The sequence below is a fragment of the Ananas comosus genome, linkage group 19, assembly GCF_001540865.1.
Source record: "Ananas comosus cultivar F153 linkage group 19, ASM154086v1, whole genome shotgun sequence".
Taxonomy (NCBI): domain Eukaryota; kingdom Viridiplantae; phylum Streptophyta; class Magnoliopsida; order Poales; family Bromeliaceae; genus Ananas; species Ananas comosus.
In genome coordinates, this window is record NC_033639.1 from 8,503,827 (window position 1) to 8,530,996 (window position 27,170).

Consider the following 27,170-nt stretch of genomic DNA (forward strand, 5'->3'; position numbering starts at 1 on the left):
AACTAAGTCCAAATAAAGAAAAACTGATAGTTCAAGATCTCTTAATGTTAAAAAATAAAACTTAAAGGAGTCTAGTTCAAAATGATCTGTAGGTGAGGAGTTTCTTTATTTTTTACCCACTAATAATTAGTGCTAGATATGTTATTTTTAAAATTTAGATGGGTACTTATGAAATTACCCCTTAATTATTTGCGGTCAAAATAATACCTAAGCTTTTTAAGGCTAAATTAGTTATTTTGTAACTCAACATTTATTTAACCAAACTTAACCATGATTACAGTAACGGCCGATGGAAGGAAGAGTAATTGTAAAAAATTTTTACATTTGAAGGGGTATATATGATATTTTTAACTTTGCAGGGGTATTTATAATATTTACATATTTGAGAGGGGTAGTGATGAAATTGCCCCAAATAATAAATATCAAAATTAATAAATTTCATTCTGATTCCATATTCAAAAATAGATTAATCAAACAAACTTTTAGATATAATGTGTTACAGCAAGCGCACAAACAGAACCGAAAAATGATGAACATAAAATAAATAAACCACAAACAAAAATAAAATAACGTATAGATTTACATGCAAAATTATTTGCAGGAAAAAATCACGAACAAGAAAAAAGAGAACTTTACTATCGAAAAACGGAATACAAAATTTGAAGTACAAACAATATCAATCTGTCGCCTCTAGGGCAAAAAACTCTTAATCGGCTCGGGCCATTTGGGCCTATCGGTCCGAGCCCTCCGCTATCTATCACAGACATTTATTTTTTTCTTCATAAATTTATTTTCAAATGTCGCACCGAAAACTGTCGGAGAGTCAAAATTTTGAACTAAAATCGATTATCAATTTCGAATCGTATCTAACGTAATATGTATGTGATTTGGCAATATAAAAAATTGCGTGGGCAATATCAACTCCATTGGCCGAAAATTGTAACGGACCGGTTCACGGATGACGTGGTGGACCGAGTCCACGCGATACAACCTCACGCTCTTTTCACCTTCTAACGGTAACAGGCGTCAAAGGCGCCGTTAATTCGTAGGGTCTCCAGGTCAAACCCACGGTCAAAAGCCGAAGCGCACTACTCCCCCCCCCCCCCCCCCTTCCTCTCTCTCTCTCTCTCTCTCCTCTTCGATTCCCTTCTCCCTCTCCCTCTCTCTCTCTCTCTCTCTCTCTCTCCCCGGAGCTCAAAACCCTAGGCATGGCGGCGGAGAAGCCGAGCTCCGCATCTCCCATGGCGGCGGCAGCGGCGGCGGCGGAGGTGAGACCCCGGGCGACGGCGCCGCCGCTCATCACCGTGCCGGTGGTCGCCGTCCCCTGCTTCTTCGCTCCCGCCGCGCTGATCGAGGCGCCGGGGTTTGCGGTGAGTCGCCCTAATCGCAATCTATTTCTCTCTCGAAGCTTTTAATTTTAAGGCTCGTAATTTGTTGTGTTTAGGTTCGATTTATCGTATACGTAAATATGTTGTTCGACATATCTCTTTAAACACTGAAGAACATACGGTCTCCACAAAATTATACTACTGAATACTGGATAACCTGTTTCTGACATCTATACATACCAAAAAGGTCACTGATTTTATATCCAGCTCCTGGGATGCATCTTGAAGATTTGTTCTTTGCTTCTTTGTAGATACTACTCGCAAGGATTCCTTTTTTAAACGGTGTGTTTAAAATTTTTCCTTCGTCATTCGGTTGTTGTGTTCATCTTCTGTTTGTTCGTTCTTATCTGACCATTCGAAGTTTGTGAAAGTTTATTTGCCTTTCTATAAAGTTTGAAGTTTTTATTCACAACTCGAAAAATTAGGAACAGTTTGCAATGACCCACCAGGCAGTCTTGGCAACCGTTACGGCTCAGGCGCAGATACAACTGCAAGCTGTCATCCATCCCTCTCCTTCGTCGGAACCCCTGCCAGATTCGATTCCACAAAAATCGCCCTCATTTTCCGAGGAAAAGGTTTTTACGCCCGAGAAAGAGAAGCCCTCGTCCTCCGACCAGAAACCACCGCAACCTTCTCTTACGGTCGTAAAAACTGGAACGAGCGATGGGTACAGTTGGCGGAAATACGGTCAGAAGCAGGTGAAGAGCAGCGAGAATTCCCGAAGCTACTACCGATGCACAGACACCAGTTGTTTGGCTAAGAAAAAGATCGAGCGCCGCCCGGATGGCCGTCTTGTAGAAATTACTTACAAAGGACGACACAACCATGAACCACCTCAGAAACCCAAGTGCCCGAAAGAAAGAGGGTCCCAATCTTGTGGGCCTCCTCGAGAGAGTGAATCGAGTGAAAACACTAAAGAGTTGGATCCTTCAACACGCAAGACTGAAAAGAACAGCGCCGGTGAAACTCCTGAACGGAATTTCTACTGCTCGAGTGATTGTGAAGGGAACGCTGGGAATAAGATTGAAGAAGATCTCTGGAAAGAACCAGACCCGAAGCGAAGGCAAGTGATTTGGTTATTCATTAAACCGTGAGTATTAGGTACTGTTCGTAGGTTTCAGTTGAATAATCTGTATCAATAGTTTGGTGTTCTTTCAAATAGGATGATTGAAAGTGCCACGCCTTGTCCGGCACCAGTTCTCAAAACAGTTAGGGAGCCCAAAATTATCGTGCAGGCCGCCTCTGATGCGGCGAGCGTTAATGACGGATACAGGTGGCGCAAGTATGGGCAGAAAATTGTGAAAGGAAATCCTAATCCAAGGTCGAATACTTCTAACTTTATTTTCTTCTGATCTTGCCATGTATTTGATGACCAGGCACTCAAAACTTGATGTTGTTTGTTTGAAAATGGTGTTGAAAAAAAATCCTTGCCATTGTTTTGATCATGATTCATAACTAAACCATAAATCTTGCTTTTTGCTGTAATTTGAGACAGATTATCTTAGATCGAATATGAAATTGAGCAAGGCCTAGAATCCCTTCTCATTAGAGTGCCTAACCTAGAGAACAAGAGACATCTTCCTCTGTATGTTACTCAATGCACGAACCTTGCGCTTAATCTATATCTGAGCTATATCGGAAGTTGTCGAGAAAGGAATAGGAAAGAAATTGGCGAAGCTAAACTGGAGGAATATAATAATATCTTTTCCAATAAAAGTTTTTAAAGTCTATCTTGGACATGATGGTACGTAGATGTCATCATGGACATCTACGATGGATTTGAGACTAGTTTGCTTAATGGATATCCTTAAACCTGATTCTGATGAATTTTCTGGTGAACTTAAGATATTACTGCATTTTGTATCTTTTAAAAGAATAGGATAAGACAGCTGTTAATTTGAAGTTAAACTGAACTGTATGCATCAAGTGTTTCTGAACAATATAGCATTTTAATTCTGCTTCGTCTCGTCCTCTCTAATGCTCTAATTTATATGTCTAGGAGCTACTACCGATGCACTCGTGATGGTTGTCCTGTCCGAAAGCATGTCGAAAGGGCGTCAGATGATGCAAAAAATATTGTCATTACATATGAAGGCAAACACAACCATGACTCACCGAGCCTTAAGAATGGCAACGATTCACGAGCTAGTCCTCATCACTTAGCTGCTAAAGTCGCAGTAAAAGGCGAACAGACTAATAAACCTACCATCTCATCAGATCAAAACCCCATGGAAGAGTCAAAACCAGTTTTGGATGGAAAATCAGTTGGTGATAAGGCTTTAGAGCTTGGAGGTGAGAAGGCGCTCGAATCGGCTCAAACTCTTCTGAGCATCGGCTTTAACTCTTCATCTGGAGATCATGATGAGAGAAGCAATTCCGGTGGTATTAAGCATCCTCTCTTCAACGAAAAACCTGCGGCAGTGCAGGTCCAAAACTCTTGAAAATAACGATGGGTTTAATGAAATTTTGATTCCTCTGTTGTTGGATTAGCTCTTGTATAGTCTCTTATTAAATGGTAGGAAACATGAAACAGATATTTCTTTGTAGTATCTTCAGTTCATAGAGTGGAAAGACTAGTTTAAGTATCTTCTGTATCTTTTCATATGCCAATGCTGAATATAAAATAGGAAAGATGTTATACAAATATAATTGATTACTCTTTGAGCCTAAATTTGTGACTTGTGTCTGAAATTGCTGCGTTCCTAAGCTAGAGTTGTAGTTGCGACCGCATCGGGAAGGGTGCAAATGACCATCCTCTTCGAATTATAAAGATTTGCTCACCATTTCGAATGAAAAATATAGAGAATTTTCAGAATGTTACGAGTCAGTGGAAGGGTGTGAAAGAGGAAGGCATCTTGCCACTTTTTTCTGTGTGATTGTTATTGAGTGGTGTCCATTTGACTCCATGAATGCAAATGGGTTCACTCCATCCTGTTGAAAGTTTGCAAAGAGAGAGAGAGAGAGAGAGACCAAATAAAATTTATATTAAATTAATTCTATTGAGCCATATGAGATGGTGAAAATTCTAATCAATAACATTAAAATAGTTTAAAAAAAAAAAAAAATGTGCTTCTGTGCAAGATAGGAGCTTTGGTTTGATTCTTATTATATTTCTCTCTTGGAGCAGGTCATAAATTTTCAAGATATCTTATTTTTTAATACCTCCACAAAGAAAAGTAAAAAAATCATGGCACAGAATCCACTTTGACCTTTCTTTTTCTACTATATTGCTGTCCTTTCAGCCGAAGCAGATCTAGCTGTGCACAAGTCATAATGCATAGGATAGAAATCACAATCTCTAGTATTTAATTCAGTCGTATATATCACTGACACTTCCATTAGTCTAGCGTGGGACATTCGTGTGTTCGTGTCGGACAAGTGTCAAATATAAACATTTTTTTGACACGCGTATATCGATTCATAGCACAAATAATTAAAAAATATATATATATATTTTTATTCTACTGTTTCATATGTGTTATAAATATAAGATGATAAATATTTTAGCTTTTTTTGATGAATGCATATAATTTTTTTGACAATATAAATAAATTATGTATGGTACAAATTTTTTTAAAAAAATATATAAATTATCAATAAAAATTTACTTACTTTTATTTGTATGAAAAATATAATAATATTTTACTAAATTAATATTTTATATATAATAAATACATATTATTATATTAATAATATTATATTTTATTAGCGGTGTTCATGTCGTATTCATGTCCTAATTTTTTAAAAACTACCGAGTCATCGTGTCCGAATCGTGTCATGTTCTTTGTCAGTATTCGTGACGCCTAGATTCAGACTAAATTGCACTTATAGTACTAGAGCTATTGAAACGTCAGTTACTTCAGTTCGAACTTTAATTTATCATATTTTTTGGTCTAAATTTTTTAAATTATTATAATCAAATTCGCACAGCTAAATGGTAATTCATGTAATTGTAACTTAAAATTTTAATCATTCCCACATCATTAATCACAATACTAACACCATGTAGTTAGCTAAATCGTACGTAAAACTTAACTACAACAATCTCCACAACAATCTCCGGACCAAAAATTATAATAAATTAGAGTTTGAGAATCAAAATATCACACGGCCAAATTGTTTGAGGGCCAAAAGTGTAATTTAGCTTTCAATTAATATCTCTTACTTTTAATACTATATATATATATATTGTTGCACAGTTAAATCAAAGAAGAAGAATCCTTAACCATTAGCATCAGTATGGGAAAAACATGGGAAGAACCCAACTCCTGACATGTAGCCAAATGAAAAGCACCTGTTGCATCAAATAAAAAAGCAAGTAATCCATAAAGACAATATTAAACTATCAGATGATTCACATTAATTAATTAATTCAATAAACAAAATATGGGAATTCCATCTGCTATTCCACATTCTGGTTAGAGGATTTGTGCAACTTTCCAGCTGTATGCCTTGCAAAAGATAAACATCAAAGAACAACAACAACAAAAACAACAAAGGGAGAAAAGAAAAAGGGAAAGGAAAAACTGACCCATTTGTTAGATTTGAGAAAATAATGATTTTGTAGCAATTATTTGAGGTCCACCTCCTTTATGGTTTCCTCCTACCTGTAAAAGATTAATGGTGTGCCCTACCAAAACAATAGTAGTGTCTCTTCATTTCCTTTTTCTCATGCATGTCTCTCTCATTTGCCCTAAAAATAGAATCAGTTCATGTGGTTTGTCTGCCTTTTACTCATATGGAAACATGTGAGCAGAATCTACAAAGCAAGCTGCATAAATCATCATAAATATGCTTCTTCTTCTTTTTTTGTACATAAAGAAGATTCTCTCACCTCACCTCTCTCTCTTCTCCAACACAGCTACATTGGATGATTTACATAAAGAAGCTATGACATGTTAAGCATATCCACTGCTCTTGATAACCCTAAATCACTGATCAGGGCTTCCTCCTTGCCCATACTTTTAGACTCGATTTTAGCATTCGCGTTAGACTTGAATCCATCGGCTTCGGCTGCGCACTCTTCGAAGCGGAAGCAGCTGATGAGGTGATCGTTCGTCAGCCCTGCCGCCTGCATGAAGGAGTAGATGACGGTCGGCCCCACGCTCCGAAAGCCCCTCCGAACTAGGTCTTTGCTAATCACTTCTGCTTTCGGGGTCTTCACAGGGACCTGGCGGGGGTAGCGGAATCTGCTTGTGATGGATTTGTGATTTACAAAGCTCCAGCAGTATCGATCGAATGACCCAAACTCATCAGTGATCTGCATCGGAGGGTTGGAATCACAGTTTAACTACTATGACTTATGTAGAGTTACCAATGTGCTCTTTGTTACTCTTTTTCCTCATCAATCAAGTCATCAAACTTCTTACAATTTATAGGATGAAAGAAAAGTCCTCGTTTAATATAATTTTTTGGCTCATATGCATAATAAACCAACCACATGTTACAATCCTTGATGTCTTTTAACCATACACATAAGCTAAATTGATGATAACACCGTTATATTTATGATAAAATGAACAGGATTTATTTGACAAAGTAAATAAAATTGACACAAGTTAGACCTTTTGAGACATGATTGGTGTAGAAACGAGAAGTTGAGAACCAACATTTTCAGGCTTAAGATCATAAAAGCCATTGTAGCTTTTCAAGAGGAAGTAAATAAACATCGAAAGGCGAACAAAATAAGGCGATAAGCTGATCATGTACACGAAGGACAACACATCATCGAAGGAGAAACTGACCTTGAGTATTTGGCGTGCATTTTCAATGACTGCTCGAAGCTTTGGTTCGGACAAAAGGGAGCTGGCAATGCTTCCTGGTGCTACAGTCTTTTTCTCATTTAATTTGGCAACCTCGACAGGATCAAAACCCATGAAAACGTCCCTAAATAAGCATGTAAGAGGATATTAGAATCAAATTCTGGATAGTAATTTATCTTGTGATTGGTAATGACAGTAGTGTTTTACCTAAATGTGTGCCTTTTGCTGAGAATAGCTGGCCACGTAAGTTCAGCCAATGCACCTGATAATACGAGTAGCTCAAACAGTTTTCTGTAAAATGGTTAATATCAGAAATCCAAGAACCTAGTCAGATTGTGATGCTCAGATAATCAAAAGAACTTTGTGAATCTACAGAATAAATGCAGGTTGGGAATAGCATACTTATCATCATGAACTGGTATTCCCCATTCTTCATCATGGAAAGCGGCATAACAAGGATCTGTTTAAGCAAAGAGAATACGAAAAATGAGACAGATTGCTTTCATCTGAGGCACAACATCACACATGAAAAATATTATGAGGTCGAAAAAAATTAGCCTTCTGCAACATAACACCTCAAATAATGTTGTCATTCAACCAAATGATAGTAATCGGTCAAGAAGCAACTTGAGGAAGGTAAAGGAGAAAGAAACAATCTAATAGCTTGAAATATTGTCTGTTGGCAGATCGAACACAGAAGAATATCCAAAAAGACAAGGGTTAACACAATAAGCAGTACGGAAATACAACGGCAAATTACGCCATACAAAACAAAGTAGCTAGGCCCCGTACAAAACCTCAGACGATGGGGAAGGAAGCATGACGACAACATAGGAGTTAAGACTTTAGCTCAAATTGGAAGTCTCATCACGACATAGTTCTGTAATGGAAACATGATATCGATGAAGAAGGTTCAAGCTACTCCTGTCGCACAATCCCTAAATGGTTGTAGTTGTATTGTATAAAACAATATTCGGCAAAAGCATAGCCACAGGAATGAAATATTCACACTTGTCAAATGGCGTGTACCATGCTAGGTATTGTAAAATCAAGGGAGATCTCAAGATTTGTTACAAATTTATTCCACATAACAATTTTCATTATTGATAGCTCAATCTTTGTCACACAATCCAATAATAACTCACTTCAAATTCCTCTAAAAGATCATTTTGAAGAACAGAAAATCATATAACTTGATACATATACATTTGAGTTATTAAAATAAAAATAATAAAGAGAGTTCATAGTTTCGTACGCCATCAAAAAGAACAAAGAGCATAACATGATAACGTCCCCCAAATATAAGCTCTCTCTCTCCTCCCTCTTAACCTCTTTTCCTCTTACTTCTTTACTTTTACCAGCGATGAAACTAGAACTAGGATTCCAGGACTTCCTCATTTGTATCCATACCTACTTAGACCTGCAAACTGATAAAATTTGTGCTCAAGGCAACCGCCATATTGAACACCACAGCAAGCCAAGAAGTACTACATCTTCCACCATAAACAAGATGCGATAATAGGTCGCCAAAGCTCATAGCACAGCAATGATTTGAAAGGGAAGATGTTCTTTTCAGCATTCCAAGGGAGGGTCTACCCTCTCGTCTATCTTATTTTGACAAAGATGATATCAAGTGAAGGCAATTTGCCAGTAGAACTCAATGTTAATCCAATAGATGAAGAATAGTTTTAAATCAAAGTGAAGGGCCATAACATATGTGGGAAAAAGACAAAACAAGAAGTTGAGGACCAGCACGCACGAGATGAACTCGATCTTCTCTAACCTGATATCTACAAGCAAGTAAAAATATGATTTGCAGTCTCTAGGATTCTTCGAATTAGAAATGTGGGAAAACAAAGACCTCGCAACATTACAAGGAAAAAGACAAAGATAACACCAAAGTCCAGAAAAGCTAACAGCACTTATGTCCCAACAGCATGGACCAAAGAGGTTAGCCTTTACAGCTAACGCCACTAAGTTCCTCTAAATTAACAAGTTTCCAGTGACCCAAAATGTACAGTCCCTGATTTACATTACAAACAACAAGTCTTGATGTACCAGTTCTTTCCCCCAACAGGAAAGATCACAAGCAAATGCATATTACTCGTAGATAATGAATTTGCACTTGAACAAAATGGAAATGCTTACATTTATTGCCACCTAAAATTTGGAATCCTTAATAAAGAGCCCTTTCTATCCTAAGGGCCTGCTTGGGCCTACTGTAGGTGGTGGTGCTCTTTGTTTCAAGAGTCATCTGAGTAAAGCAATTAGGAGAAGCACTATTCTAACGTCCACCCAAACCAACAATTTCTCTTCGAAGCTTCTACCTTTTTAGCTCAAAATCTCATTTTAGCTTTCCGCCACAGCAGAAGCACTAAATTTAGAGATCGTCGTAGCTGCTGAAATTAGAGGCAGAAGTGGGGCCAAAGAGACACTACGAGGAAACAGCAATACTGCCAAAACACTAGCTTTTCCAGCAAGTTCTCTTGCACAAGCACCACCAGAAAAGTAAAACATGAAATCAATACACACAACAAGAAAAGACAAAACATGAAGTGCATAAACCAGCCTAAGAAATTCTCACCGGTATTCGGCGTCACCCACGCGCATTTCCTCTTTCCTTCAACAAGCTCAGGCGATTGCACCGGAACTCCGTCGGGAACGACCTTTTCCTCCTTCAACAACACAGCCTTATCTCTCTTCACGACGCTCGACCTGGGGCGAATCATCAATCCACCCTTCCCTATCCTCCCTGTCGATGCCCTGCTGCACGCCCTACTGCACGACGAATCGGTGGACGCATCCGACGAGCACGAAGCATTCATCGACAGGTTCGGGCGCAGCAAAAGCTCGTGCTTCCTCGACACAGGAGGAGCACTAAGAGGCGATATCACCGGGGAAACACTTTCATTAGGGTTTTTGGGAGCCTTCTTCTTCGCCTCGGCTCCTCCGAACTCGAGCCTCTCCGGAGGCTTCCTCGCCGGCTTCGAAGCCGGTTTCCGAGCCGTGGGGCCGACCCTGGCCTTGTTCCCGGCCGGAACCAGCACCGGCCTCGCCTCTGCCTCTGCCTCCGCCTCATCTATATTCATCGATCGAACCCTAGGCGCCCCCGACATTGTAGAAACCCACCCCAAATTACACAGATCTCACCTCCTTCAAACCCAAATTCGACTCCAAACTACAAAAAAAATCTAATCTTTACACCAAAAATCTCACTAGAAACCCAAAATTTCGGAAAAAAAAAAAGGCGAAAAAACCTCTCAAATCAGCTCAGAAGAACCCTAGAAACTTCAAAATGACAGCATTGCCACAATCGGAGCTGATCGTACCAAAATCCCCAAATCCGAGGAGAAACACGCAGCCGGAGACACCCGAAGCTCCCGAACGCTCTCCCATGGCGACCCAAACTTGGCCGAAGAACTCGGATCGAAGCTCGGAAACCCTAGAATCGCTCGGATACCCGCGATCCAGCGATCGATCGAAGAACAGAGCGGGGGAAACGCGAGGGAATGGAGGGGGAAACGGGGCGATTGCGTTTCTCACCGCGAAGCGACTCGAGATGAAAACGAAGGGATAGAGAGAGACGAGAGGTTTGGTGGATATACTTAAGACTGGGGCTACCGGTAAATGCCGGTGGGAGCAGGTAAGCTACCGGCTGTAGCCGGTAGTCCTCTCGTGGTGCTATTATTCTTTGGGTTCATAAAAGGACTCGTTTTTCGGTTTTATTACAGGGGTTGCCATTCGCCGGGGAAGGAGTTAGCCGTTAGGGGGTGGGGGCCGTTTAAACGCTGTCACGTTTCCCCAGGAACCGCGGCTAGCGGGAACGCGTTTCCCAATGCATGGACCCCTCGCATATCTTTTATTTTGAAATGGCCCTCTGCACTTTATTTTTTTTAAAATTAAAATCTTTACGGATTGTTTCTTCGTAAGTAATAAAAATGATATTTGAGATCTCAAATTTGAATTTTATTTGATTCATATTTTCAACTAAATGAAGCGAGTAATATAATATTTTTCTTTCAAAAAAATAAAATAAAATATTTTTTAACCTTTGTGTTAAGTTGGCCAATTTGCATAAGAATGCCATTAGTTTTTTATTTTTATAACATCGGACAATCTTTTAAGTATATGTGGATTCAGATTATATTTTTAAAAGTCTAGTCAAAATACTTTTATTTCTCTCTCTCCTTTCTTTCTCGCGTCCCTCTCATCTCCTTAAACTCTTTTATTTTCATCATCCCCCTTGCTCTCTCTCCTCCTCCTTCACAGCCTTTCTCTCTTTTTTCTATTCCTTCTCCTCCTCCTTCTTTACCGTCGTCGTCGCGGACTAAGATGCGAATGTGAGGGTGGTGATTTTGGAAGGGTTCTTTTTTGACGATGGTGGGGCAGAGGTCGATGAGGTCGAGATTATGACAACGACAATAATATGCGTACAGCATTAAAAGATCGTCGATATTCTTCCCTTCTTATTTTTTCTTTGTTCCTTTTTTGTTAAAAAAATAAAATATTGCACTATTTGATTATATATAGTGCTATTTAATAAGTATACTTCTATTTAATAAGTATAGTATATAAAATTACAAATATAATACAACATACTGAATGCAGCATATAGTCAAATAGTGCAATATTAAAAATAATATTACACTATTTGACAGTATGTTATACAATGTATTGCACCAAATTAAGTAGTGCAATATACAGTCAAATAATGTAATATTTTATTTTTTTTAATGAAGAAAGAATAAAAAAATAAAAGAAGGAAGAGAGGAATATTAATGTCCCCGTCCTCTCTGATCTCTTCCTTCCTATCCCTCGATCCCTTCTCCTCCTCTACGCCCCACCACCTCAAACTGTGTCGCTATTTATGCTCTTACCTTCCCGATTTGTGACATGTTTGAGTCTGTGTCACCGCCATCGGCGGTAGTAGAGATGCGAGCAAGTTAGAGAGAAGGAGCGTGACGACGACGTGTGGTGGTGGAAGAGTAGGAGAGAGGAAAAAGCGGGAGGGGAAAATAAAAGGGAAGGAAAGAGAGAATAAGGATTTCTTAATTTTAAAAATTCGGTCCAAATATATAAAATCTAAAAAGGCAATACGATTTTGCAAAAATACAAAAATAATAAATCTTTTATGCAAAAAGGCCAACTAAGTTAAGTCGATTAAATCAATTTTTTTAAAAAAACTATGATAAATTTATCAAATTGAATGATTTTAATTACTAAGTTTTAGTGAATTAAATTCGAATAATTAATAGCTATAGTTTATGGAGTTGTTACATGTAATAAAATTTAACCAAACTAAATAAAATAGCTTAAATTAAAAAATAGAAAGTATGAATAAAGAAAGAAGAAAAAAAAATATATGTGAGCACCTCCTAAACTTTGGAGTTAGAGGTCCTTAAATTTCTACTTAGGTAATTAGATTCTTCTAAACTTTATAAAAATAATTCAATATATTCGACTCCTCAAACAAATGACTGTTCCTAACGCAGGTGATAAAGAGCTTAAGAGCTGGTATTTGAGATTTTAAGTTTAAAATTTAGTTACTTCATATTTTCAGCTAGGTTCATTCTAAAAATAAAAGGACAAAACAGATAGCGTGCAGTGCTTTCACAAAAAAAGAAAAAGAAAAAAAGAAGATATATTTTTGACAACCTGAGAGAAAGGGTTAATCAAACTATTTGATAGAGTTTGAAGAGTCTAATCATCAACATTTCAGGTTTGAAGTATTCTTTGTTAGGAGTCTTGTTTAGAAAGTGTCAATGCATTTAATCCAAAAAATAATAATATATATTGAACTCGAGGGACCTATTTCAAAGCTGCACGCTTATATTCTAGGGAAAACTTTAAAAAACCCTCCATGGTTTTGTATTTTTTTATTTTAGTATCCCGTAGTTTAAAGTGTACTGTGAATCAAGTTAATATCCTGTGGTTTCGCACTTTCTCACTTTAATACCCTGTGGTTTAAAGTGTATCAAGTTCGTACTTTGTGGTTTTATTTTTGTATCAAGTTTGTATCCTGTGGTTTTTAAACAACAGGGTACTAAAGTGAGAAACCACAGGGTACTAACTTGATGCACTTTAAACCATAGGGTACTAAAGTGAAAAAGTATAAAACCACAGGGTACTAACTTGATACACTTTAAACCACAGAATACTAATGTGAAAAAGTACAAACTACAGGGTACTAAAGTGAAAAAGTACAAAACCATAGGGTACTAACTTAATACACTTTAAACCATAGGGTACTAAAGTGAGAAAAAGTAAAACCACAAGGAGAGTATTTGAAGTTTTCCCTATATTTTAACTTATTTGAATGAAGAATGCTACCTGTGTACCCCTAATATAATTGTTAATCTTACATTCTTGAATCCAAAGATTAACAAAATCTCATCGAACTTTTATGGCCAATTTGCATAAAAAATCCACTTATTTTGGGCTTTTGCAAAATCGGGCCACCTTTTTCATTTTTGCAGATTCGATTCGCTTTTTCAGCAAACTGACCAAAATACCCTTATTACTTTTTCTCTTTCCTCTTTCTCTCTCCTCTTCGTTCTCTCGTTCTTTTTTTTTTCCGCCAGAAAAAAAAAGCGAAGGCCAGGCGGAGCAATTTTTTTTTTCTCTTTTTCTTTTTCTTCTTCTTCTTCCTCCTACTGGAGCACCTTTTTTTTTTCCCTCTTCTTTTCTTCTTCTTCTTCTTCTTCTTCTTCACTCCTCGTGACCGGCTGTTCGAGTCCTGGCTCCACCCGGCCCAGTACCGCACCCGCCTCTGCAAGACGGACGGCTGCGCCCGCCGCGTCTGCTTCTGCTCACCACAAGCCCGACGAGCCTCCACGCCGTCAACCCCTCCCTCGCGTCTCCGGTCTCCGCCGGCCGCCCTCCCTCCCCTCGCTCCTTCCAACGATTGCGCCGCCGGCGCCACCCGCATCCTCTTCAAGCAGCAAGCAGCCAGCAGACCTGCCGCCGCTGTCGTCGTCATCCCCTCCTCGTCGTGCGCCCGGCGGGAAGCTCCACCCGCGCTCCGCTCCGCGGCGCCGTGCACGTTAATGGTGTAATTACACCATTACACACCATTAATAGAAGATTGTAATTTCACCATTAATGGTGTAATGCGTGCACCATTACCACATTAAGGTATAACCATTACACCGTATTATGGTTAATGCGTGCACCATTTACACCATATGTAAGAACGGCCAGCCGCGGGACAGCGAGCGCCCACGCGCGAGGCCGCCGGGTCGACCGTGGCCTCCTCCGCGTGCGATTGCGACGGAGAGGGAGGGTGGCGTGCACCGGCCGAGCCTCGAAGCTCTGCGAACCCCAGACCTCCCCGCGCCTCCGTCGACCCGCGCCCCGCAGGCCGCCGCTGTGCACCGGCCCGTAGCGGCCGCAAGCGCCCCCCCGAGCTCCGTGGCCATGAGCTCGCTCGGGGGCGCATCGCCGCGCCAAGCTTTTTTCGCCGCCGTTGTTGGCCGCCGCCGATCGCCGCACCCTCTCCCCCCCTGTGCGGCCGTCGCGGCCTTCGTTCGCCGGCGGCCGCCCACCCGCCGCCGCTCGCAAGTGCTGCTCGAGTATCGCCGGCCTGCGCGCGATCGACACCCGGGCGTCCTCGCCTTGCTTCTCCTCCCAACACCAGCGTCTCCTCCCCCCCCCGCCCACGCCGCGGCGGCTCTCCGGGCCGCACCTTGTCCCCCGCCTCACCGCCGTGGGGCGGCGTCGCCGAGGAGCGATGCTCACGGACAATCCGCGCATCGCGTGGCGGCTACGGCGACGCGGGACCGTGGCGGTGAGGGAGGCAGGCCGTCATCCTTCGCCCCGCTTCTGTTTTCTGCTTCTGCTTCGGCTTCTACTTTGGGAGAAGTCGAGGACATAAGCGGTCGGAGGGGAGGATTCTGGAGAAGCGAGGACAGGCGGAGGCGGAGGAGAGGGGCCTGTCATCCACGAGTGGGATGGCATCTTCCCACTTTTGCAACTGCGCGCCACGACCGCGCGTTTGGCGAGCATGGCTTCACCTGCGGCGGCGCCGGAGCTCCACCCGCGCTCTGCTCCCGCGGGCCGCGTGCATCGTTAAGGTGTAATTACACCATTACACCATAATGGTTAATGTGTAATTACACCATTAATGGTGTAATGGTGTAATTACACCACTAATGGTGCAATGGTTACACCATTAATGGTGAAATTACACCATTACACCATTAATGGTGTAATAGCGTAATTACACCATTAACGGTGCACGCGGCCCGCGGAGCGCCGGGCGGCGTGCGTGACCGCCGCCCTCGACCGGCGCGACGTCCCCGGCTGCGACACCCCGCTCCACCTCGCCGCCCGCCTCCCGCGGGCTCCCACCTTCGCCGCGGTGCTCGCAGTCGCTGGTGCCGACCCCTCCCTGCAGAACGCCGCCCGGTGGACGCTGCTTGGCGAGGCCGGAAGTCGCCGTGGCGCGCTCCGTGCTCTTACAGGAAGAAGAAGAAGAAGAAGAAGAAGAAGAAGAGGGAAAAAAAAAGGGTGCTCCAGCAGGAGGAAGAAGAAGAAGAAAAAGAAAAAGAGAAGAAAAAATTGCTCCGCCTGGCTTCGCTTTTTTTTTCCGGCGGAAAAAAAAAAGAACGAGAGAACGAAGAGGAGAGAGAAAGAGGAAAGAGAAAAAGTAATAAGGGTATTTTGGTTAGTTTGCTAAAAAAGCGGACCGAATCTGCAAAAACGAAAAAAGTGGCCCGATTTTGCAAAAGCCTAAAATAAGTGGATTTTTTATACAAATTGGCCAACTTTTATTAGCATCAAAAAATAATAATAAGACAGGCGAGTTAATCCTAGCCATAAAAAGATTAAGGTGTAAAATTTATATTTATTCATACAAAAGAAAATTAGCATTTAAGGACGTTTTTTTTTCCATATTTAATGATGTTTAAAAGCGTCCCAATGTAGTCTAGCATCATATTTGAAAGTGTCAGTTAAAATATCAGCAAATGAAGAGCTGTCGCGTATGTACTTACGCTTATACCAAACGTCTATATAATATTTTCTGATACTTTAAAGCGTCAAATAATTAAAACTAATAGTAAACTTTATTATTTAATAAATTAATTTGATATAATAGAGAGTTTATATGACGACGTTTTTGAAGTGTCAGTATTTGTTATATTACAAGTTTCATATGACAAAATTTTTTAAAGCGCCAGTATTTGCTATATTATGGGGAGCTTTAAAAAATAATATTTTTTGAAGCGTCTTTAATTCACAAAAATTTACAAAAGAGCGAAAACTTTAATATATAATGCTACACAAAGAAGTACGAAACTAAGCAATCTCTCGAAAGCATCACAATTTTGTGTGCAGAAAATTTTATCCGTAGAAAACGCATAATGCCGACAGGTGTAGTTTTTTTTTTATATTTGTGCACAGAAAATTCTTACGTAGAAATCCTGTAATTTTTTTTTCTATAATTTTGTGCGTATAAAATTTAATTTATGCACCCTGAGCGCCAATTGGGTGCGATCTTTTAATAATTTTGTGCACAAAAAAATTGTTGTATGCAGAAAAGTTTTAGGGAAAACTTTAAAGCTCCCAAGTGGTTTCATACTTTTTTATTTTAGTACTCTGTAATTTAAAGTGTCTTAAATTAGTACTATTTGGTTTCACATTTTCTCACTTTAGTATCCTGTGGTTTTAAGTGTATCAAATTAGTACTCTGTGATTTTATTTTTGTATCAAGTTAGTACCCTGTAATTTTATTTTTGTATCAATTAGTACCCTATGATTTTATTTTTTTTCGAATGAAATATTAAACTACAGAGTACTAAAGTGAGAAAGTGTGAAACCATAAGGTATTAACTTGATACACTTTACACCACGAGGTACTGAAGTGAGAAAATACGAAATCACAGAGTACTAACTTAATACACTTTAAATCACAGGATACTAAAGTAAGAAAAAGTGAAACCACAAGGAGAGAATTTGTAAAGTTTTCTCAATATATAAACATATATTTTTTATTTTTATTAAAATTATAAAATATATATCATAACAAATTCGTTATTATTACGCAATACGTACGTACACAGAAAGTCATGGTAATTTGCCTGTAATTTTAAATAGAGTTTCATAAGTTTATTAACTTCAGTACGTAGAGAAAAAAGAAGAAAGGGTAAGCTTCAAATTGCCCTTCTGTCGTTTAACTCATTTTGACTTACACTCTGTGGCTGACTGGCTGTGGTGTAAAAAATCATGCTCTGCTTTTCTGTGCTTTATTTTTATTTTGGTGAAAAGACCTGACTATCAATAGAATAATAAAATAATATTTTTTTGATAATCACAGAATTAGTTAATTATGCTCTTTTAATGGGGTTAATTACACCAATGGTCCCTAACTTTTACACAGTTTTTCAATTTGGTCTCCAACATTTTTTTTTTTTTTTTTGCAATCAAGTCGCCTAATCTTTTGATATTTCATAGTTCACAGATAGCTGTTAAAATGTTCAGAAAATGCCACGTCAGCACCACGGAGGCCGCCATGTTAGCGACAGATGGCGCTGTGTCAGCAGATTGCAAAAAAAAAAAGTTGGGGGACCAAATTGAAAAACGGTGCAAAGGTTGAGGCCAATGGTGTAATTAACTCATTAAATTTATAAATTCAATTTTTTTTAATTTAATTTTTAAAATTTTAAATTTAAATTTTGATTTGGGATTCAATTTAAATTGGAATTCAAATTCCGATTTTGATTTAATATTAAATTTTTATTTTAAATTCAAATTCACATTTGGAATTATAAATTCTAATTTAATTTCAAACTTCGATTTGAAATTTCAAATCAAAATGTGAATTTGAATTCGAAAGTTTAATTCAATTTTAGGGAATTGAAATCCAAATCTTACAATTTTAAATTTAAATTTTGAATTCAAATTTAAAATTTAAAATCAAAATTTTGAATATGATTTTAAATTTAAATTCAAATTTTAAATTTAAATTTCGGTTTCAAAACTTTCATTTTAAATGTAAATTAAAATATCAAAATCAAAATCAAAATTTTAAGTTTGAATTCAAAATTTAGATTCAATTAAAAATTTAAATTTATAATTTGAATTTAAATTCAAATTCAAATTCAAAATTCTAATTTCTCGTTAGTTTAAAATTTTAATTTTAATAATATTTTTGAATTTAAATTTAAAATTTTGAATTTTTATTTTTAGAGACTAAAATAAAAATTGTGCAAAGTTTAGGGACCTAAATTGACATGGAAAAGATTGTCAAATAGATGCTGACGTGGTAATTTTGTTAATTTTAACAGTTTTTTTAACGGTTGGAATGTAATTGTAATAAAACCAAGCGGTTAGAGACTCAATTACAAAAAAAAAAGTTGGAGACCCAAGTGAAAATTAGTAAGTAGGTTGGGGACTACGGTGTAATTAACCTTTTTTTTTTTTTTAAAGTACACAGTATTAAGTAAAAAATTAATTTATTTTTATTTTATCAGTTCGTGGTTCAAAATTTAAACTTAGAAATTTTATTTTACCATCTTATTGGATAGTAAAATATTTTTTAATAAAATAAAAACAAAATGTGTACGATGTATCCCATCACGTCCGTTCATCCAGGACATGTCTAATAAAAGAACGGCCACGATCGCCCGTTCCCTAAATCTCTCTCCCCTGTCGAAGACACCATAAAACCCCCCTCTCTCTCTTTCTCTCTCTAAAAAAAGCACCTTTTTTTTTTTCTTTTTTTTTCCTTTTTTTTGGGGTGTTATTCTTTGCTTCGGAGCTCATGTTGATCGTGTAGATTCCCCTCTTCTTCTTCTTCTTCTTCTTCTTCTTCTTCGTCGTCGTCGTCCTCCTCGTCTTCTCTCTCATCATCGGCTCTTTTTCTTCTTCGATTCGATCCTAGAGAGAGAGAGAGTAGAGAGTAGAGAGTAGAGATTAGAGGGAGAGGGAGATGAGCGTGTCGATTACGGTGATGAGCCTCAACCTCCACGAAGGGGATCAGCCCACGGAGAGCCCTAATTCGTGGGAGAAGCGTCGAGATCTCTGCATCAGCGTCATCACGAGCTATTCCCCTACCATACTATGTACCCAACAAGGTCCCCACTAGTTTCGGGGTTTTGGATTTTTTTTTTTCAAAAAAGGGCTTTTTTTTTTCTTACGGGTTTTTCCCCGTTAGTTGGGATTACTACTAGTTTTAGGGGTTTTGATTCAAAAAGGAGAGTTTTTGCTTGATGGTTTTTTTTTTTTGTTCCCATCCCTGTTTTCTGTAGGGTTGAAATGGCAGTTGGAGTATCTTCAGCAGTATTTGCCAGGTAAAGTTTGTGAATTTAGTAGAACCCATTTTATTTTTGTTTATTTTTGTGTTTTTTTAGATTAACACGAATCATTGGTAAATATAGCTGCTTTAAGGAGTAATTGATAGAAAAAAGTAGTTGTCAAGTCGAGAATCCGCTTCCCAGGACAATGTTGATCTGTCAAAAGTGCCCATTTCTGCCGGTGCTTCATCAGAAGAGCTTTTCGAAGAAGCACTAATAATATTTTTTTAAAAATTTTTAAGTAAAAGTTTCGAATTAGATGTTCTACTTTCGGGGCCAAAATTCTCAATTTGGCGTTCCTAGGAAAAAACGCCAACTCGGTATCACAGTTCTTATAATGTGTAAATTCTAAGAACTGCCATAGCAACAGCTCCACACTGTCCGTCGGCCAAATGATTGGTTTTTAAAAGCTTCTGCATTTTAGAGTAGAGAAGCTATTCTAGGAGCCAGAGAACTATGCTTTTATCCAAAACCTGTCTATTTATAAGAAGTTTGTTCCTTGCTATCAACCATTTTTATTTAATTTTCCAGGGTACGGCCAATTTGGGATCTCGAGGAAAGGATCGCAAGACACCACTGATGAACATTGTACTATCTTCTATGAGAAGGACAAGGTAGAGTTCGTAGCAATGCGGTGTTAAATTCTTCAAAAGAACTTTGTTTTTAATACTTCTTTTATGTTGGCTTTGGAAACAATATTCATTCCTGAATGAATTGAATTATCGATTGGTTTTATGAAGGTTGAGCTACTTGAAGGTGGAACATTTTGGTTATCCGAAGCTCCTTCCATTCCAGGGAGCATGTCGTGGGGATCGCAAGTGCCGTGCATTGCTACGTGGGCTATATCCTTTAAAATCTTTGTATGAATGTAACAAATGGTCACTAATTGCTGCTTGTTCGGAATATGGAATTTGAGTTGCTATTTTGCTTCTTTGACGTGATCTATACACATTTCAACTCAAAAGGGTCGAACCACCCGGGTTTAGCTTCCAAATTGTGAACACAAATCTCGATGAGTTTAGCCCTCGTGCACGGAGACGAAGTGCTTTGCTAACATGGCAACATATAGCCTCCTTGCCACCTAACTTGCCTGTTGTCTATTGTGGAGGATTCAACACACAAAAGGAGTCTATGACCGGACGTTTTCTACTTGGTCGATCCAGGTATAACCTGCCTTGTTTACGGTGATATTTGCATATTCTAAAGAAGATTTAATAACTTCTCGGTCTGATTTTTAAGGTGATAGTTTCTAGCAGAATTTATCTTAGCCTTTTGCATTCACTAATGAAGACTTTTATCTTCAAAACATAAGAGTTTTAAGTATAGTGCTTCTTCACGACGACTTTCTTTCAACAAGCTTAGTATATTATAGGAGTTACTCTGATTTATAAATTTCACACCTTGTAAGATTCTCAAATTGGATGCTGAAAATGATTCCGTGAGATTTCGCTTGTGTTTGGTCTAATGGCAGTCAAAGTTGTAATACCTTGTAGCCGGAGAGAGATTTGCATCATCCTCTGGCCGAGCTTATTTTTCTTGGTTTATTACCAATTTCAAGTATACCATCACAGTGCCTTGTTGTCCTGTTTCATCATGACGAATGATACTTATAAAGCTCTTGTAGTTTGACCCTACATTACTTCTCTTGGGTATCTTGCATACAATAATCTCTTCACTCTTAAGCTGAATGCGCTCTTGCTTGAGTGTTTACCTGTTGGTGGTTCTCACTGATCTGATTACAGAGAACATGGAGTTGTCGGTGACATGAGAGATGCATGGCCAAATGCCCGGGTGCGGAAAAATGTCTCACTGATACGCACATATCATGGGTTCAAGGGTAACTCCTTTTTATTAAGCTAAGTTTTAAAGAAGCAAGCTCTTTTATTGTTTATCTGTTTCCGTAAATGAAAAAGAAGTGGTTAAAGGGGGAGTAAATGGTTTTCTGTAATCTTACATTATTTGCGCGATTTCATGCATCTTCCTTCTGAAATCAGTAATGTCCATGGGGGGTGCGCATATTGCCCAGTAAATCATGTGAGAGCTTGTTTCTTAGTGATATCATAAAGTTGGGGGAAAAAAAAAACAAAAAAAAGAAGATAAGATCAGGAAAAGCCTTCATCCATGGCCTTGAAATTCTCTTTATATAAGACTTCTAGTGCCTACAAATTATGTACTGGCATTGCAGGTGATAAACAAGGTGCTGTGGAGTTCATGAAGCTAATTTTTAGAGCTCTTTGCCTCTGCTGGGATCGGCAAACTCAGGATTTGCATATTGATTGGGTCCTCTTCAGAGGCCGCTCACTAGTCCCGGTTCTTTGTGAAGTCATAAATGACAATGTCCATGGTCTCTACCCATCCTCTCATTATCCTATCTTTGCCGAGTTTCTGCTTCCTCGCGCTGTACGGCCTCTCGAAGCAACTGCTTAAGTAAATGAAGGTTTATCACGCCTTTCTAAATTCTCCTTGTTCCTTATTTCAATTTTTGAGTTATTTAGATACGTAACCCTGCAAAGTTAGCTATTTACGTATGTTCCCTGCAAAATGAGAAATCTCTTATTTCAAAAAACTTGTCTAATACAAATCACCCCCTCATGAGTCGGATGGCTCCCCCCAACCCAATGGTTATTTTTTGAAAGAATCTGCATTTATATAGCATGATTATCTATGCAATTTCAGATGTTACAAAGGTATTTATGTAAATATGTGATTTTTGAACTATATCTTGAAGATAAATTTTGAGGGTTTGGTTCAACAATGGTGTTTTCTCTACAGTCATGAAGAACATTCAATAGGCTTTTGAGATCTCGATCCTACAAAACCTGCTTGTTGCGGCTTGCATGGTGGATTCCATTTCGACCAACATTTTCGGCTTCTGAAGATGATCCAATTTTGTTCTTCATGGATCAATGTTCTGGACGTATATTGATAGCAATCTGTATGTGATTATGTAAGCAACTGAATTCATCCTTTAAGACTTCTTTCCGAGTGCGAAATCGTTCATTCTTCAGCTGAAAGAATACTTGGTGATCTTTGATTGTATGCTAAGATCTTTGATTCTGTTATCCTCTTTTATAATATACAGCATTGTAAAAGAGGTTTATGCACTGAATATTCCGGAATTCAAGCCTTCTTGTTTGTTTATTATTTTGGTTCTCTTTTTTATGGTTTTCTTGTTTTCCAAGGGAAATTTGGAGATCCAAGAAGAAAAAAGAAAAGAACTCAAAAGAGTATCTCATTGGCCATAAAGTTTGTCAATATTACTTCAGTAATGTGAATAACATTATACACATATACAAGTAGAACAATGTTTCCAATTTATTTGTTTCAATATTTCTTCAGTAACATGAATTAGATGATACAACACATGCAAGTAGAACAATATTTTAAATTTATTTGAAACAGAGATATACAAGACACCAATCAGGAAATAACCAAAGAATTGAACTTCCTGAACTTACAAGTGCAATTATTTCCATAGCAGACCATTTGATCACTGTAACCTTCATAAATTAGAAACCTTTTCCCATAGAGCTTATGATCTGAATCAAAAACAGCCCACCCATCAATTTTTGGATATTCTTTGTTTGCTTTTCATTTATGCCGACGACTGCAATGGCTTAACTGGAACAGCATATGGTGAATTCCAATCCGCATTGAAAATCTCCTGCAACTGAGCCACAATAGCAGGATGGTGTGTACCAAAGCTCACACCAGCTGTCGAATAGAAGTAATCCCATACAAGATTGCTGGTCCCTATATGTGCCCTAACATCACTAACTGCATATTTCCCATGATTAACCCTAGTATAAGCTGGGTATAAATTCCCAGTAGCATTCCCATTCAGAATGGCGGGTCCGGTTTTGTTGTATCCAGGTATCATGTAGTACTTGATCTCAATTTTACCGCCGCAGTTGTTGTACTTGGAGGATGTACAAAGGATATTTGAGTAAAGAAGGTTCTTGAGATACTGGTCAGCATTGTCGATAGAGTGTGCCCAGTAAGCGACAAGGAGGTGGACTGTCGCATTTTTAGAGAATGCAACCTGTTAATCGATATTTTAGGTTACTGGAATCAGTAAATTCCAAATGAAACAATAAACAGAAGGATTTAGGTATGAATTGTTAACATCATAATGATTGGGAGTATCATGGGGAAAATGGTATACTAGTCTGTCCAGAAATTTGAAGTACAAATTGGATTTGCAGTTTTAAAATTCTCACTTCAGAGTTGATATCCCAAACACCAAACAAGTCCGAAAGACACACGTAAAGTTTGAGACGGTTCACAGGGGGGTTAGATTGGAAATTGATCAAACCAAGAGTAAAGCCAATTCAAAGGCGTCGAACAGATAATAATTTAACATGCATCATATCAAAAATTCACACTTGGTCGACAAAGAAAAGATCATGACTGAGAAAAACATGCATTTTCTTAAGGGATAATATGGCATATCGAAACAATAATAGAGTACCTCTGATATTGCTGATGATAGAGATGGCCAGTAAATTGTTTGCTGTGTAAACTGAGATTGCCCAAGCCAATCCATGGTACTAATCCGGACAGTTCCTCCGGCCTTCACGGATTTGATTGTCTCAACCCATCCTTGTTCATCTGCCTGGAACTTACCAAATAACAGCTGCACAAAATAGAAGGGAAAATTTTTGACACCAACTTCTTGCGTCTCTGCTGTTGGCACACTATATGTCGAGGAAGATACAACAGTTATGGTAAGAAAACTACTTTATCAGTTTTATAAGTTCATGGTATACAATGTTCTCATGGAATAATAATTTTTGCGAGGTTCATGATGATTACATCATGATTATCGGTTTCGAAAATTTATAGGTTTTAATTTTGTTAAAAATTTTGCAATGAAGTTTTTATTATACTATAGTAACTGCACGCAAAAATTTGAACGGATAATAGAATTCATGTGAGAATTTACTCTCCTAAGTAGTAACACAATCAATTATTAAGTGAAAAGATGTGCAAATGGAAAAGAAAACATTTCTATTTGAGACGCAAAACATAAATCACCACAACTCTTAAGAGTCGTCAATAAATAGAAACCAAGACTGAAATGTTGAGCCTTGATCAGTAACATTAGATAGGAACCATAGATGGAGATCTACATGGCCCTTCTAATATGTAACTACCTGATAGCTCATAATCCCATAGAAAAAAAATAAGTTCGGAATGTAAAAATAGGAAATGTGATCTCTACCTCCGGTGGAGCAAATGAAAGGTAGCTGGAGTAGTTCGCTCGAGCAGACGTATTACATCCGGGAGTCTCAAATGGAATTTGAAACATAAAAGGGTCTAATAGAGCTGGGTAGCCATTAACTTGTGGGACCTCAATAGAAGGTGGCAGAGGCGACCTGCTAGGAGACGGAATACAACAATTAAATAGGAAAAATAGAAAATTCACACTTAAGGTTTTATTTTGTGTTTGTATCTAATCAGGATGGGTGGTGTTGCCAGACACGGGTAACAAATAAATCCACAAGAAAATTCTAGTTGCATGAGCATAAATTGTCATATGAAAAATGAAATGCTGCAACAGTTTATACTGCATCTGACAATTATATAGAATCTGCAGAATTCAGATAATAGAATTAATCTTCATCGTGAAAAATAAATAAGAAAGTCGCCAGTTGAAACTAATTTATCTACCAAAAATATACATCACAAAATCACCTAGTAAAAATTTGAGTACTGTACACACATTTTGCAACATACAATAGGACATCAAAAAATTAGATGGGCATCATATAAAAGCTAATGGAATAATACCTGCATCTTTCTTTCTCATGGATGAAATGTGACCAGCATGGAACTTTTCTATAAACTTGCCACTGGTCATCCCAAACTGTTTTTGTGTACTCAGTTGAATTAAGCTTTGAAAGTTTCATCAAATTGTCAAAATATGTTTCCACCCATTTGGCTATTCTAGGACAACCAACAAGATAGATCCCAAGCTCTTTCACCTACGAAAGAAACTTCATTTTAAATTTTTGAGAAAATAACATTGGAACGCTTTACAACAAGTGTGGGGACAATGCAATTCAAATCGGTAATTGGCAAATTGTGCTTTAAATTGCTTTTCTCAACAGTCTTACAAGGAGCTTCCGGTATAACAAATTAGAAATATTATGGAGTAAATGCAGATGAACTGTCACATAGAAACTACTAAACATGATAAGATTGGTGATGTGCATGAATAGTCGTATACCTGGGTGAGCGATTTCCAGTCATTATTTGCCGATCCGATATAGAGAGAGTTGCGATCAGATATCCAAACTTTTGCATGAACAATGCCTGATCCCCACCAATTGCTGAGTAGTAATGTCACGTTCTGCACATTTGGTCTTCCTGCAGCAAGATCAGATGGCTCTTGCACATAATCAGGATACACTCCAGAGTGCTGCACAATCCTGAATTGATGAAATGACAGTTAACAAGCTAATCGTTCCTGAGTTTGTTTAAATGTTCCTGAGTTTGTTGATGAATTGATGAATTGATGAAATGACATTTGGGGTTTTCATGATTAAATGTTCCTGAGTTCGTTTTCTATCTTTTCTTAAACTGGATAAAAAGGAAAGATTTTTTGTAGCAGTATACTCATCTTCTTGTGAAACAATATGTGTTAGTGTTTTTGTGTATATAACCCAACAAATATGCAAAATCACACAAATCATGCGTGCCCCTTGAAACCCTCGCTTATTTGAGCAAATACCTCTGCAATGGCCATGCAAAAAAGAGTTTGTGCATGTACGACCCTGATAGAATGTGCGCGCAACGAAAGGTTTTCGAGGATGTGCATGCAAATACCAACTCAGTAGAGGTGATTGCGCAATATCATACATTGTTGAGGTTATATGCATGCGAGAAACCCTAGTAGAAAAGGAATCAGCTTCTACTAGTTTCTCAGAACCAATATTGTTTTTAGCTTATGCCACGAATACAACTGCTAACCAATTTCACCGTACACGTAGTAGAACTCATTTGCGAGCTCAAAATTTTTCGAACAAGGATCAAAATAAATCAATCGGAAAATAAATCAATCAGTAGAACCAAATTACTCGCCTGATATCGACCTTCCGATCCGCTGCCGCCTCCAATTCCTTATAAACCTGCAACCCTACATCAGCCCCGAACCTCGCCATATCGGCATCGGAGTACCCGTAATCCCCCGACCGTGGATTCTTCGGCGCGGCCACCAATTGCCAATACTGAGCGAGGATATCCAAATTCTCCGTCGCATTCCCCGCGAGCCACCTCAACACATCCCCTGCTCCCCATCCACACAAGGCACGCTCAAAACCCTAGGTCAAAAACCGCCGCAGTTTCGCCGCTTTGGGCGAAATTAGGGTTAGGGGGAAGAGGGGCGGGAGGTCGTTACCGGAAGAGAGGACGCCGGGGACGCGGGGAAGATCCGGCATGTCGGTGGGGATGGATTGGACGAGCCACGCCCTACACTTCCCTGGTAGATCGGAGGCTCCGGCGGCGGCGGCGGCGGCGTGCGGTGGCCGCGCCGCGAGGAGGAGGAGGACGACGAAGAGGGACGGAGCCATGGAGATCTCTCTCTCTCTCTCTCTCTCTCTCTGGAATGGATTTGGGAGGGAATTGAGAGGGAGTTGACATGGTATTTATAGGGACTCGGAAAAAAATGAAAAAACAAATTAAAAGGGAAATTTTAGTTCTAGGGGTGAGATTCAGCCTTATTT

The 27,170-nt window shown here is 38.8% G+C and overlaps 5 protein-coding genes across 8 annotated transcripts; 3 read left to right on the forward strand and 2 right to left on the reverse strand.

The window, feature by feature from the left end:
• On the forward strand, positions 1,139-4,034 carry LOC109725201 (probable WRKY transcription factor 33). 3 transcript variants are annotated; one of them, XM_020254300.1, is made up of 4 exons: positions 1,139-1,370; positions 1,814-2,451; positions 2,551-2,709; positions 3,388-4,034. In XM_020254300.1, the coding sequence occupies exons 1-4, from the start codon at positions 1,209-1,211 to the stop codon at positions 3,827-3,829; spliced, it is 1,401 nt and encodes a 466-aa protein (XP_020109889.1). In that variant the 5' UTR covers positions 1,139-1,208; the 3' UTR covers positions 3,830-4,034. The 3 variants fall into 3 exon arrangements, with proteins under 3 accessions (XP_020109889.1, XP_020109890.1, XP_020109891.1); XM_020254301.1 differs by having other exon boundaries at positions 1,820-2,451; XM_020254302.1 differs by having other exon boundaries at positions 1,838-2,451.
• LOC109725059 lies at positions 5,904-10,733 on the reverse strand. The gene is made up of 5 exons (XM_020254116.1): positions 9,735-10,733; positions 7,553-7,610; positions 7,358-7,441; positions 7,133-7,274; positions 5,904-6,648 (listed from the first exon to the last, which is right to left on the reverse strand). Exons 1-5 carry the CDS (start codon positions 10,264-10,266, stop codon positions 6,277-6,279), a joined length of 1,188 nt encoding a protein of 395 aa, XP_020109705.1. The 5' UTR covers positions 10,267-10,733; the 3' UTR covers positions 5,904-6,276.
• On the forward strand, positions 14,306-15,247 carry LOC109724790 (atherin-like). Its single transcript, XM_020253720.1, has one exon. It carries the CDS (start codon positions 14,306-14,308, stop codon positions 15,245-15,247), a length of 942 nt encoding a protein of 313 aa, XP_020109309.1.
• LOC109724946 lies at positions 18,887-22,562 on the forward strand. Its single transcript, XM_020253942.1, has 8 exons — positions 18,887-19,224; positions 19,399-19,440; positions 19,975-20,057; positions 20,184-20,285; positions 20,392-20,606; positions 21,186-21,280; positions 21,629-21,880; positions 22,216-22,562. Exons 1-7 carry the CDS (start codon positions 19,080-19,082, stop codon positions 21,868-21,870), a joined length of 924 nt encoding a protein of 307 aa, XP_020109531.1. The 5' UTR covers positions 18,887-19,079; the 3' UTR covers positions 21,871-21,880; positions 22,216-22,562.
• LOC109724945 (phospholipase D Z-like) lies at positions 22,741-27,046 on the reverse strand. Of its 2 annotated transcripts, none has more exons than XM_020253940.1 (7): positions 26,846-27,046; positions 26,530-26,734; positions 25,676-25,877; positions 25,237-25,430; positions 24,668-24,824; positions 23,915-24,079; positions 22,741-23,485 (listed from the first exon to the last, which is right to left on the reverse strand). In XM_020253940.1, the coding sequence occupies exons 1-7, from the start codon at positions 27,015-27,017 to the stop codon at positions 23,039-23,041; spliced, it is 1,542 nt and encodes a 513-aa protein (XP_020109529.1). In that variant the 5' UTR covers positions 27,018-27,046; the 3' UTR covers positions 22,741-23,038. The 2 variants fall into 2 exon arrangements, with proteins under 2 accessions (XP_020109529.1, XP_020109530.1); XM_020253941.1 differs by having other exon boundaries at positions 24,668-24,821; positions 26,846-27,045.

Bases quoted from the DNA above. Each gene is read 5' to 3' on its own strand.
- LOC109724946 (XM_020253942.1), top strand. From the start codon at position 19,080: ATGAGCGTGTCGATTACGGTGATGAGCCTCAACCTCCACGAAGGGGAT. The intron at 19,441-19,974 runs GTAAAGTTTGTG...TTAATTTTCCAG, and splicing joins TCTTCAGCAGTATTTGCCAG to GGTACGGCCAATTTGGGATC. The intron at 20,286-20,391 runs ATATCCTTTAAA...CGTGATCTATAC, and splicing joins CGTGCATTGCTACGTGGGCT to ACATTTCAACTCAAAAGGGT.
- LOC109725201 (XM_020254300.1), top strand. From the start codon at position 1,209: ATGGCGGCGGAGAAGCCGAGCTCCGCATCTCCCATGGCGGCGGCAGCG. The intron at 1,371-1,813 runs GTGAGTCGCCCT...TCGAAAAATTAG, and splicing joins TCGAGGCGCCGGGGTTTGCG to GAACAGTTTGCAATGACCCA. The intron at 2,710-3,387 runs GTCGAATACTTC...TTATATGTCTAG, and splicing joins AAAGGAAATCCTAATCCAAG to GAGCTACTACCGATGCACTC.
- LOC109725059 (XM_020254116.1), bottom strand. From the start codon at position 10,266: ATGTCGGGGGCGCCTAGGGTTCGATCGATGAATATAGATGAGGCGGAG. The intron at 7,442-7,552 runs GTATGCTATTCC...ACCATTTTACAG, and splicing joins ATACCAGTTCATGATGATAA to AAAACTGTTTGAGCTACTCG. The intron at 6,649-7,132 runs GTCAGTTTCTCC...CCTCCGATGCAG, and splicing joins ATGCACGCCAAATACTCAAG to ATCACTGATGAGTTTGGGTC.
- LOC109724790 (XM_020253720.1), top strand. From the start codon at position 14,306: ATGGTTAATGCGTGCACCATTTACACCATATGTAAGAACGGCCAGCCG.
- LOC109724945 (XM_020253940.1), bottom strand. From the start codon at position 27,017: ATGGCTCCGTCCCTCTTCGTCGTCCTCCTCCTCCTCGCGGCGCGGCCA. The intron at 26,735-26,845 runs GTAACGACCTCC...GATGGGGAGCAG, and splicing joins CCCCGGCGTCCTCTCTTCCG to GGGATGTGTTGAGGTGGCTC. The intron at 23,486-23,914 runs GTACTCTATTAT...ATCGATTAACAG, and splicing joins TATCATCAGCAATATCAGAG to GTTGCATTCTCTAAAAATGC.